Below are 12521 nucleotides of genomic sequence, written 5' to 3' on the forward strand. Positions count from 1 at the left end.
GCATTTATAGCACCGGGCCACTATGGAGAAAGAATTGTTTTATACCCTCTCAGGTGTACATCTAGAGAAGCATCTGAAATAGATTTGCAATCCCTTGTGGGTTCAAATCTCCAATTTGCATGTCTAATTCATAAAGCTGCTTTCTCCATATAGTGTATTGTATGACATCAAGAACAATCGTGCTCGCTCCGGTTTGCTGAGCAGTCAGGAAAATCCAACATGGGGTCACAATCCCCACCGAGGTCTTCATTAATCTCGAGTAACATGATTCATTTAGTTAAGTGTGGCCCCTTCATTGCAAACAGATTTACAGAGGCAGTGACTGGAGTACAGGAAGAGCTCTCAAGCTGTGGTAAAAACAGGATAGGGAACATGCGGACAAATGGAGACAGCACAAAGTGGACAAAATAAAGCGGTGTGGAGAGAAAAACACAAGCATACTTTCATTATTTGTAACCCACACTGCTGTCTAACAGCTTCTGTAGCAGCTATGGATTTGTGAAGACTTTGGAAAGTGTTTGTGCACGCATAGGAGGTGGGACAGAGTTCATGGGAGCGCTCCACTGCTCTGCGGGGCTAGATCGTACACAGACGGGGCTCTCCAACAGCGAGGGAGGAAGAGTATGGACAGAGGCAGGGGAACAGAGAGGTGGGTTACAGCACGCCACAATTTTGGACCAAGACGAGAGGGACAGTTTAGGCGCGATGGAGGGTGGCGGTGTTCCCCGGTCAGAGGGCTTCCTGGTTGGACGTCAGATACTCTTCCGCTCGCTTGTGAGATTCCAGGGCTTTAATAGTATACACGTCCTGTGGCAGCTCAGACTTTCGCCTCGTCAAAACCTTTTCCTTCTTGATATCTTTTAACCCCTGTAAAGAAAACGGTTATATTACTGAGACAGTGCTCCTTACAGCTTCACTAAAGGCCAAAGTATACCTCAGTTTTTACACAAAAACACACATATATACATACATATAGATATATATATATATATACACACACACACACAATTAATACAATTCACAGGTAGAAAAGTGTGAAATTTTGGATTATTGGCTCTCATCATGGTCACACTCCAATGCTAGCTTGTCACAAATGTTTATCATTTGAATATGCTTTAAAGCCTCGCTAGTTGAAACTTTCAAGTGATCTGTCAGACGGTCTGTCTGTCCAGTAAGGCACAGATTGATTTGAGGGGGGAGAAAATGAGCTAGAAAGTATTTACATCCATGTACTGTTCATTATTGTTACTATTGTTGATAATATTATCTCTATGATTTATTAATAATTCCTTTTTCAGCTACAGCAGGACCATTAAACGACAGCTTGTTGAAGATCACGCATTAAAGTGACAAACTTTCTCTTATTTACATGCAGATTTTAGCACTCAAATCTATGGGTAATGCAACCGCATTCATTTTGATAAGTTTCTGAGTCTCAGAGCAACTGGATATGGATATGTACAAGGAAAAATATGAAAAGGGTATAAAAAAAAATATATTATATAAATATATATGTAAATCATTATTAGATACAATATATTAACACTGATTTAATGCTGCTAAACTGAAAAGTAGACCTATAATTAAATAGCTGTAATTTAATAAACTGTAGTTTCTTTCATTTAGGCCAAACATTAACACATTTTTGGTTTCAACTTCAGAAGTTATCCAGCCCAAAGGATAATGTTGACTAGGTTTTTACTGTGTTAGTTGTTAAAGCAGCAAGTTACACTTTTACCTTCTTAGATCCAGAAAAGCATGTAAAAAAGCACTACATAGACAACACTAAATTTTAAGAAATGAGTTTGGCACCCATGCTCTAAAACGAACTTGCATGCTGATGGACATCTTTTGTGTCTGTGAAGATCCTGTGAAGTGTTTGTACCTGTGAGGCTTCTGATTCCACAGTCTTCTTCAGCAGCTGGATGTCCTCGGCTGTAGGGGTCTCTGTTTCCATTGAGTACAGGGGCATCCCTCCTTCATTAAACATCATATACTACACACACACACACACACACACACACACACGTCTTTTGTTCATGCCTGAACATACAGGTGCTGGTCATATAATTAGAAAATCATCAAAAGGTTGATTTCACTAATTCCATTCAAAAAGTGAAACGTGTATATTATATTCATTCATCACACACAGACTGATATATTTCAAATGTTTATTTCTTTTAAATTTGATGATTATAACTGACAACTAAGGAAAATCCCAAATTCAGTATCTCAGAAAATTAGAATATTATTTAAGACCAATACAAAGAAATAATTTTTAGAAATCTTGGCCAACTAAAAAGTATAAAAATGAAAAGTATGATCATGTACAGCACTCAATATTTAGTTGGGGCTCCTTTGGCCTGAATTACTGTAGCAATGTGGCGTGGCATGAAGTCGATCAGTCTGTGGCACTGCTCAGGTGTTATGAGAGCCCAGGTTGCTCTGACAGTGGCCTTCAGCTCTTCTGTGTTGTTGGTTCTGGCATATCGCATCTTCCTCTCCACAATACCCCATAGATTTTCTATGGGGTTAAGGTGAGGCGAGTTTGCTGGCCAATTAAGAACAGGGATACCATGGTCCTTAAACCAGGTGCTGGTAGTTTTGGCACTGTGTGGAGGGGCCAAGTCCTGTTGGAAAATGAAATCTCCATAAAGTTGGTCAGCAGCAGGAAGCATGAAGTGCTCTAAAACTTCCTGGTATACGGCTGTGTTTACCTTGAACCTCAGAAAACACAGTGGACCAACACCAGCAGATGACATGGCACCCAAAACCATCACTGACTGTGGAAACTTTACACTGGACCTCAAGCAACATGGATTGTGTGCCTCTCCTCTCTTCCTCCAGACTCTGGGACCCTGATTTCCAAAGGAAATGCAAAATGTACTTTCATCAGAGAACATAAATATGGACCACTCAGCAGAAGTCCAGTCTTTTTTGAAGCGAGACGCTTCTGACGCTGTCTGTTGTTCAGGAGTGGCTTGACACAAGGAATGCGACAGGTGAAACCCATGTCTTGTATACGTCTGTATGTAGTGGTTCTTGAAGCACTGACTCCAGCTGCAGTCCACTCTTTGTGAATCTCCCTCACATTTTTGAATGGGTTTTGTTTCACAATCCTCTCCAGGGTGCGGTTATCCCTTTTGCTTGTACACTTTTTTCTTTTGGACAATAGTCAAGTCAGCAGTCTTCCCCATGATTGTGTAGCCTTCAATATTGAACCTTTTCACAATACTCTAATTTTCTGAGATACTGAATTTAGGATTTTCCTTAGTTGTCAGTTATAATCATCAAAATTAAACGAAATAAACATTTGAAATATATCAGTCTGTGTTTAATGAATTAATATAATGTAGAAGTTTCACTTTTTGAATGGAATTAGTGAAATAATTCAACTTTTTGATGATATTCTAATTATATGACCAGCACCTATACATCCGTCACAATTTTTTGTTTACAGCAACTTGCAATATTAATACATAATTCAAATGATGTGCAGTCAAACAGCGTCGTGTGAATATTAGCTATTTTATCAAGGCCTTGAATGTGGCACATCCAAAAAATTAGAGTGTGAACTTAAGTTTACCGTTTTGAGACTTCTGTCTTTGACTTAAGTATTACATAATGTTGATGCCAGATTTAACATTCATGGTGAATAATCTTTTTGTTTGCACCCATAATGTCACAAATATTTAAAAAATTGTGACAAAAAATATATATATCCGATTTCAAAGCATTTCATTTACTTATGCAAAAAAAAATAGGCATAACTGTATGGTTATTCAAATATTCAAATTTCCAACAAAAACTGTGCTATTGAATTACTAGCCCAAAGAGTAAGATGAATGCATGACAACTGTTACATTTACAGAAATGAATGGCTCACCTCCTCTTGAGCCTGCCCGGGCCGCAGCTCAATCTTTGTACTCTGTGAAAACCCAAAATGCACCAGTTGACAAACCCATTCACAGGATCCCTCATCATTAGATTAAAATTTTTGTGTTTTCCCTCAGAGCACACTGGTGACTCTAGAGAGAGGAGCTGTGGTAATTACACTCATCAGGAGTAGTTTGAGAGGCAGAAAACAAGCTTCCCCTTATACTTATCAGTAATTAAGGGACCCAGGCTGTTTCAGTTACACACAAAGCTTTGCAAATAGAGGTAAATATAACTATACAACTAGAAATACCCAGGAACCTGATAAAATTACTCTTAAAATGATTAATTCTCATTTAAAATACATCTAAAAATATATGACTCCACTGACAGTATGTCCTATTTGATTGTCTTTACATGTACACACCTGTTATTCAAAAAATCTCTTATGCTCACCAAGGCTGCATTTGTTTGTTCAATCAACAGTAAAAAGAGAAATACTATTAAATATTATTATTATTATTAAAGTAATGGTTTTCTAAATTTAATATATTTTACAATGCATCTTATTCCTGTGACGCAAAGCTGAATTTTCAGTATTTCTTCAGTCTGCACAATCACATGATCCTTGAGCAATCTTTCTAATATGATGATTCAATTAGCATTCATATTATCAATGTTGAAAACCATTGCGCTGTTTTAAATGAATTAAAAAATAAATATGATAAACTGAACTTTTGATTGCTAGTGTTTACCTGGGGATTTTGTTTTGCTAGCTCCTCTATTTTATGCCACATTTCGTCCCGCTCCTTAAGTTTGTACTTCTCTCTAATGAAGAACAGGAAAACAGAGTTTAAGATATGCCATGTCTTCAAATCTCCCCCATATTTTCTCTTTCTCCCATCATTCACTTACTTCTGCTTCTCAGCCTTGTACTGCTGAGTGCAGTCATCAAACAGCTTCTGGTTCATCTCCATAAAGAGCTTCAGAGCGTTGTAGATGAGCCCATGGATTGTCCTGCAGGAGGAAAGCTCTATTAGTCCAGACATTTGAACAGAATGGAAAACCAGGATGTGACAAGTTACTTTATATAACAATTAACTGATTAACAAGTGTGGCTGTACTTGTTCCAGTGGCTCTTGGAGTTCTTGTAGAGAGCGGGAAACATGATGGGGAGTATCTTGGCAGCATTATCACTGATCAGGCTCATGATGTACTCATTGTTCCAGTAATACAATGCTCTTTCAGCAACCTAGAACACACATGGTCATTAAAGACCACCGTTACCTTGGTAAGATATCAAGTCTCTCAATGTTCAAGGAGTTTGAAAAGTACTATACTGCTGTAGTACCTGGAAGTGTGGACTTGATACACACTTGGCCAGCTGTCTAAAGAGGGGCTCCATGACTTTAACAAATTCTGAGGGCTCAATGACATCCAAGATTTCCTCCAGCTCATTCAGAAACATCACCTCCTTGGGACTGTGAGTCTTGGGCCAGAACTTTAGCAGGCCCATAATCACCTGAACACAGGAGGAGGCAAACAGCTGTGAGAAAGCTGTGCACTAGCCATGCTCAAGTTCACCATGAAAAGAGAATTCAAACAGAAAAACTAGAAAGAAAAAGTTATTATTAGTGAAAGGAAACGGCAAAGGTGCAGCTGTGCCAAGGCTGTAAATCTTACGGGTTCGGTGAGGCTGCTGTCCTTTTCCAAAAACTGCACCACACAGTAAGCCAGCTGAAAAAAAAAATAAAAAAATAGACATTACAAAGAACACAATAGGATGACTAACACTGAGCCACTGCTGTTCTTCATTCTATTAATACATTGTGTAAAACATCATAACCTATAAGACTTAATCAAAGTATAGACTATGGATGCAGAGAAAGGGGTGGGTGATATGCCAGCAAAAAGTATTCTTTCCAATGCGGTTATGTAAACTTTATGGGCATTTTGACCATTTTCAAATATCACCGTCAATGAGAAAATGTGAAAGAGCTTTTTAGAAAAAAGTTCATCTACGTGGTCTACAACTGAGCCATAAACAAATCCCCAATAACTAGTCACCTTGCTAATGCTATAAAACTTGCACTTGCACTTACCCTGACACTTTAAAACATGAAGAGAGAAGTGACTAAACATTGTACCTCAAATCAAAAAAAAAAAAAGGAGAGAAGCTTCATATTTTGGTTCTGAGATATATATATATATATATATATATATATATATATATAAGGGGTGACACCAAATAGTAGACGATTCGATGCTTCGATTCGAGGAGCCTGATTCGACAACCAACCTCACAGTCGAATATTCACGGGCTGTTATGATTATGCCATTCTGACTATATGCGAGCGCTCAAATGTCTGATTTCACACAGAACTTGCGGTTTTCTCCCAATAAGTTAATATGCAGTCTATTATGATAAAGCCGTGAATAAGAATCTGAAAAGAAAGAAGCTTCAAATTAATATTTTAAAGTGCGTGAATAAATCCAGCCACCCCTATAGATTTGTGTGTCACTTTCCATAATCCGTAACCGACAGAGGAGCATCTTGGTGGCAGGGATTTAAAACTTCACCAAGACTCAAACTGACACAGGCAGAGACTGGAGTTTTTCGATCAGGTAGGGTTCAAGTGATTTCAAAACATTTCAGCCGGTGTATATATATCATGGATATATCATTTACCTGATATAAGATACATTTGGTTTAGTCAAGCGCTTCACTGTAGTACTACGGTGATATCTCTTCAGCGCACAGCACGAGCAGGTCAAACTACAATGCAGAATATTAATAACTATGACTGGACTGTCACATCCATACCATTATAATGAGAACAACACCATTATAATAAAACGCTGTGAATTTTTTAGAGTTTAGCTGCTGTGTTTCTGCAGACTGTTTCGTGAAGAACGCGTCCACAAAAGGAGTTCGCATTCAGAGCCGCGCAGACACGTTCATTTGCATTCGGGCTCTTTTTGCAGATAGCAAGCATATTAGTCCTAATATTAACATTATGTTGTATAAATAACGAAGCGTATTCTACATTAAATTATGAGTTTAATCCCATTGATTAAAAACGTGCTATCAAATGCGTCACTCTACTGGTCATCTTCAGCGTGCCCAGCTCAAAACAGATATGCAGAACATTAATAACTACTGTCATATAGGCTAACTTTATAATGAGAGCACTATTGTAAAAATTGTGAATTGTTAGGGTTTCGCTGACATTTAGTGTTAACTATCTTTTAATCAAAACATAAAAACATTATTTACCCCGTTGTTATCTTGAGGCATTTGGTACACATTTTCCGTGTGTTAACATCAGTAATTATGACTGTCGAATCTCTGAATTGACTCTAGTTAATGTATTTTGCCCCGCCCCCAAACATATGATTTGACTATCAGTCAAATATCAGCAAGATTCGAAAATTCCGATTCGACTATGAAAATCCTTAGTCGGGGACACCCCTAATAAATAAATATATATATGTATGTATATGCATTTTAAATGCAAGCGAATACGATTTTTAGTTTTAATCACATAAGCAAAAGTGCTCCTCAGCTGCAGGTAATCAGAGCCATACTAATACTCTCACAATTGTGAATTTGCATATTTTTCGTCAGCAAAAACAACCCCAAAAGAGGCTAAACAGACAAGCTGAGGTTTAATAAGAACAGTGAAACATCCCAGTGGCGTTGAACTAAATGATCAGCTCTCTTGAACATCACTCAGCCAATCAGTTTTAGAGCCAACTGTGGTTTAATGCGGTTATTGAACGTTTTGAGAATACGGAGACTTTCACAGCAAAGCATTTTGCTCATAATCATCCACCCCTATAAAAAAAAAAAAAATCTTCATAAAAGTCCTCAACAAAAGAGTGTTCTCCTTAAGCGTACCTGTGGGTGATAGACGCTGAGAGACTTGACTTTGTGTAAAGGCAGTAGCACTCTGATGAGGAACATTTTGTGCTCCTCTTTCAGTGGCAGGGCAAAGCCATTGATTATGCTGTGGTAAGAACATGAGACCGGTCATGTGACAGACAGCTTCTTTCAGTTCAGCAATAAGAGAAAGACCTCCTCTCAGGTTTGTCATGGTAGCACTGATAGTGGTCACACTCACCTTCCCAAGATTTCTAAGAGCTCCGCAATCCCATTGTGATGCTCCGTCTCGTATATAAACCTACAGTGCGAGATCAAGCATACTGACTCAGTGGATGAATTCTGGAAGAGCTACCCGCCTCACCTTTTCTCACGAACGCCAAACTCGGCTGATTCAAAGACAGACTTGCTACTAAGAGCTCACAGTTTCTGTCTACCACTACAAAGTTTATGAATGAGAACATTTTTAGCACAATCTGAACTGAATGCAGAGGTGGATTAGTTTGACAGACGGCTTGCCTGTAAAAAATATTGTTGATCTGCCGACGGATGTAGGCTCTCAGTCCCAGGAACTTTCCATAGATCCTGTGCAGGATGGTTTTCAGGAAGTCCCGCTCTCGAGGGTCTTCACTGTCGAAAAGATCCAGAAGCTGAAAAGAAATAAGATGACCATAAGTCATTAGCATAATCATGAAATGTGCTCTGAGACCCAATCCCAGTAGCTATGTTTACATGCATCAAAATAATTTGTTACTAATCAGATTGACACTCAATTTGACAGAAAGCCTTGTGGTAAACATCTCAATCGATCTGACTGAGCTCGATCTAAATTACATTTTGTTTGGACTAAAAGGGGTGGTGTTGTTCTGAAATAATCAGAAAACATTAAGCACTTTGGATTCGGTTTGAAAAATATTATTCTCACATAAGCAATGCCTTGATTCTTATTTTTACTTGATGTTTTACGTCATAAGAATGTTTGCATGTTTATTGGCGTCTCATGAACTGATCAGTGGATGAGACTAAATATTTACTAAGAAGCTCTTCTGAATGTCTGGGCCTGTTTACACTTGGTCACGTCACACTATTTTATCCGATCATGAAAAGTCCAGAAATAAATCCCCTCCAAAATGTTTTCTTTTTCAGAGGACACTGTTTTTGATCTCTCCTATTGTAGTCTTTGATCCTGATCTTAACTGATGATCATATCAAATACAATTCCTTTTGCTTTCACTGATGTGAATGTTAAATTTGCATTTAGTGCACAAATTAAAGATCAGATTTATATTTGTTTTGCAGGCACATGTCATTGGAACCATTATAACACATCAGATAGCTATCCAATCAGTGAAATCACATTAACGATCCAGGTTTAAACAGGCACTTAGATGTGGCAAAAACAATAACTGAACTCATGATGGCTCCGGTGACATTATCAAACAGCCAAACAAAGCAAGCAAACAAATATGTGAATCAGACATCAATGTTTAGTGTTCATATAAACAGAACTTTCAGAATCTGAAACTGGATTGGATTCATTCCAAAACTAATTGCATGCAATCATACCTAGTGAGTTGGACTCCATGTAACACTCATGGAATGATTCTAGGCCAATAAAACTCTAGTCCCAGAATCCTGGGCCTGTACCATGAAGGTAGCTGAACAAATTCAGAGTTACAGGATTCGTTTTGAGTTGACAAAACCAAACCTTTCTAATCCAGCTTTGTTGGTACCATGATGCTGTTCATGAACTTTCTTTGTCAACTCAAGCTTTGATCCTGAGTTTGTGGAGCACGTGCACATGAATGTGTGACATGACTGGCAAACAGCCAATCAATAGCCTTGCAACACAAAGCAGGTTTGATTTACTTCTCACAAGAGACCCAGCGAGATTCAAAACTAAAGGTTAAAGGTTTTGCTAAAGGTTAAAGAGATTGAAGAATAACACATTTAAACGTCATATGAAAAATGAAGGAGTTGCAGTGCAGTGACAAGTGAAACTTGTTAACTTAGGTTTATACATTTGAAAATATATAGGTGATTGAGACTCGAACATCTAAGGTCAGTTTTTTTATTTTTTAATAATACAGCTTATTTATATTACATGATCTGTATACATTAATATTTATTTAAAATAAACTATTTATAATAACTGTTAAACTAAAATTGCTTGTGTAAAAGATAAATAATAATAATAATAATAATATGAATCACAATACAATAATTATATAAATCATAAAATGACTCCGTAATTATCATTAAAGCCAGACTTCTAACTCTTCTCACATCTGATTGGTCCAACTTCGGTTTGAGATCTCTAACCCAGAACATAAGTTGCCCCGGAGCAGGTTAGCTGTGGAGTGTAAGTTACAATGACAATGAATGCTGCTAAAAGCCAAGCCACTTACGTGGTCCCTAAAACCCAGGATAGGTGCAAACTAACCTGAAACTTACCTGGCTAGCCAGCTAATCTAGCTTCATGGTACAGGCCCCTGGTCTCTAAATATCAGTCAAAACCAAAGTGATGCTGGCATGGTGATTATACCCTTTCCTTACACATGACTTAGTATTCTGCACAGGCCAGTGCTGATCGCTGCACTGCAACACGCTTGTAAACTTGTAACAGTTTCCTCACTGATACTCACATCAGAGGGAGCATATAGCTGTAAAACTGTGTTGCAGCTATAGCTCAGAAGAAAGTACACTCACCGACATTACAAACTTTTGGTCGATGTATTTTTTGGCAATGTTGGGCTGAAAGTCAGGTGACTCCAGGAATCTTAAGAAGAATTCATACACCAGCTGAGGAAAGGAGAAAGAGGGGGTGAGGAGGGGAGACAGTAATAAAGCTCAATGCTAATACATGATTAATGCATCTGTCTGTTCTTTGCCACCAAAACAATAAATGCTGCCAGTTCCTGAACAAATAGGCTTTTTAATCATTTGAGACAGACGTTTTGTTCCAAAACCTAGTGAATGCTTCGCTGCAACCTCACTGGCAGGGAACCTGAACTGACTGCAATGCTCTATAAAGGCAGAAACTCTGTGACCTACACAAATAGCACTCTTTTTGACTGACTATGGCTAAAGGTAACAACAAATACAGAAAAGTCTCGTTTGAATTTGATCTTTTTATCTCCAAAATACATATTTCAGTATTGACTGATATTTTTATATTCAATATTCAACCAAAGGACAAATGTGATGCTGCCATTGGATTTGGCCAAATTCAAAGTTTTAAACTTCTGCAAATGGAGGCAGTAGAACGGAGCAATATAGTTTTGCATTCTCCTAACCCAAAATCCTCTTAATATAACATAAACAGGCATATGAAAAGGACAACACCAAGGACATCCAGCAACATTTACTGAAGAGTTAAAAAGAAAACAAGAAAACGAGTGTTGATGATATGAAGCTGCACACACACCTGCAGGTGAGGCCAAGCTGCCTCTAAAGTGGGTTCGTCCTCTTCGGGGTCAAACTCTGCTCCTGTGGGGTTGGAGGAGGGAGGCAGAGTCCTGAACAAGTTCATAGAAAACTGGAAAGAAATACACATCATCTGTAATTATGTGAACAGATAAACGATCCATTTTTAGGAATATACTAGAAGTACTGTAATAAACCAATATAATATTTATATTTGGTATATCATTAAATATTAGGCATTAGAGACCTTAGAGAAAATGTAAAAACTAACACATAGAGGAGTTCTCATAATACCTTTTTTTATCATTGGATATAAGGACCAAGTGACTAGTACGGTAGTATTATTGTGTGAATTTGTCTTTATTACAAAGGCTTTTCTTTTCTATTAATTATTTAAAAGTTGACTCAAAATTATTATTATTGCTACACTGTAACAAAAAATTTGGAAAACACTGGAAAAAAAATTTAATTGCTTCACTTTCACACTGAAAAATATTTGCTTAAAAAACGTTGTCTTTAATAAGCATTACAAATCCCAAACCTCTCTGAAACCCACCAAACTCATAAGAGATACTTGTGCAGTTGTTTTTGCTTTTATATTCCACATGGACAATGTCTAATGGCTGTCTTATGTAAAGATGTATCAGATGTACTTCTTTGGCCATCAAATGTCTCTTTTGCTTTATAGGATGGTGATATATAGGATATAGGGTGGATGCATTTCTTTGATGAGCTCTGTATTACAATCTGTATGAAAAGCACCAGAAATAAAACCTACCAATGCTGAATCTGAGCCATGAGCAGTAGAATACACTACTGTGAGTATTCTCCTGTGATATATACTACTCTAGAAACACCAGTGACTTTGACCATAAAGACTGCATACTGAAAATTCAGCTCTAAAAACCTCACAGTAATAAAAACAAACTCCACAGAAAATACATCAACGAAATGTCATCCTTCTTTAACTCTCATTATGAATCCAAGACATAAAATATGTACCACCTCAAATATCAATCCCCTTCTGAAGTGACGAGTGGTAAGACACTGCTCATAACTCGTGTACCAAAATGGCTGAGAGGAAGGACAGGAGTGTTACTACTGCAGAGGGGCGGCACTGCTCTCTCTGTCAAGATGACGCAATGTTTTGAACACATCCTCAGACTAGAGTCGCTCAGACCTCCAGACAGGAGAGGGAGGGGCGAGACGTTCTCTCTAACACCTCACACTGAGACGGGAGAGGAACAGGAGTCTAATGGGTACCTAACAGTATGGAGGACGTGAGGGGTAAATGTGCATCTGAAAGCCAAGAGGTTATGATTTCGACTATCTTATA

At 38.0% G+C, this 12521-nt stretch overlaps 1 protein-coding gene across 1 annotated transcript in view; it reads right to left on the reverse strand.

Annotated features, from left to right (window-relative positions):
- Positions 1 to 214: 214 nt before the first annotated feature.
- The window catches only part of LOC132110943 (serine/threonine-protein phosphatase 2A 56 kDa regulatory subunit delta isoform-like), a 34929-nt gene continuing 22622 nt past the window's right edge, over positions 215 to 12521 (reverse strand). Inside the window, exons 5-17 of the mRNA XM_059518071.1 lie at positions 11187 to 11297; positions 10469 to 10561; positions 8279 to 8409; positions 8001 to 8060; positions 7778 to 7886; positions 5560 to 5613; positions 5228 to 5398; positions 5001 to 5128; positions 4792 to 4893; positions 4632 to 4704; positions 3887 to 3928; positions 1886 to 1996; positions 215 to 867 (exon numbers count right to left, since the gene is read on the reverse strand). Of these exons, the coding sequence (XP_059374054.1) occupies positions 730 to 867; positions 1886 to 1996; positions 3887 to 3928; positions 4632 to 4704; positions 4792 to 4893; positions 5001 to 5128; positions 5228 to 5398; positions 5560 to 5613; positions 7778 to 7886; positions 8001 to 8060; positions 8279 to 8409; positions 10469 to 10561; positions 11187 to 11297 (1323 nt within the window). The 3' untranslated portion in view covers positions 215 to 729. The remainder of the gene's footprint in view (positions 868 to 1885; positions 1997 to 3886; positions 3929 to 4631; positions 4705 to 4791; positions 4894 to 5000; positions 5129 to 5227; positions 5399 to 5559; positions 5614 to 7777; positions 7887 to 8000; positions 8061 to 8278; positions 8410 to 10468; positions 10562 to 11186; positions 11298 to 12521) is intronic.

This window comes from Carassius carassius, chromosome 30 (genome assembly GCF_963082965.1).
Source record: "Carassius carassius chromosome 30, fCarCar2.1, whole genome shotgun sequence".
NCBI lineage: Eukaryota > Metazoa > Chordata > Actinopteri > Cypriniformes > Cyprinidae > Carassius > Carassius carassius.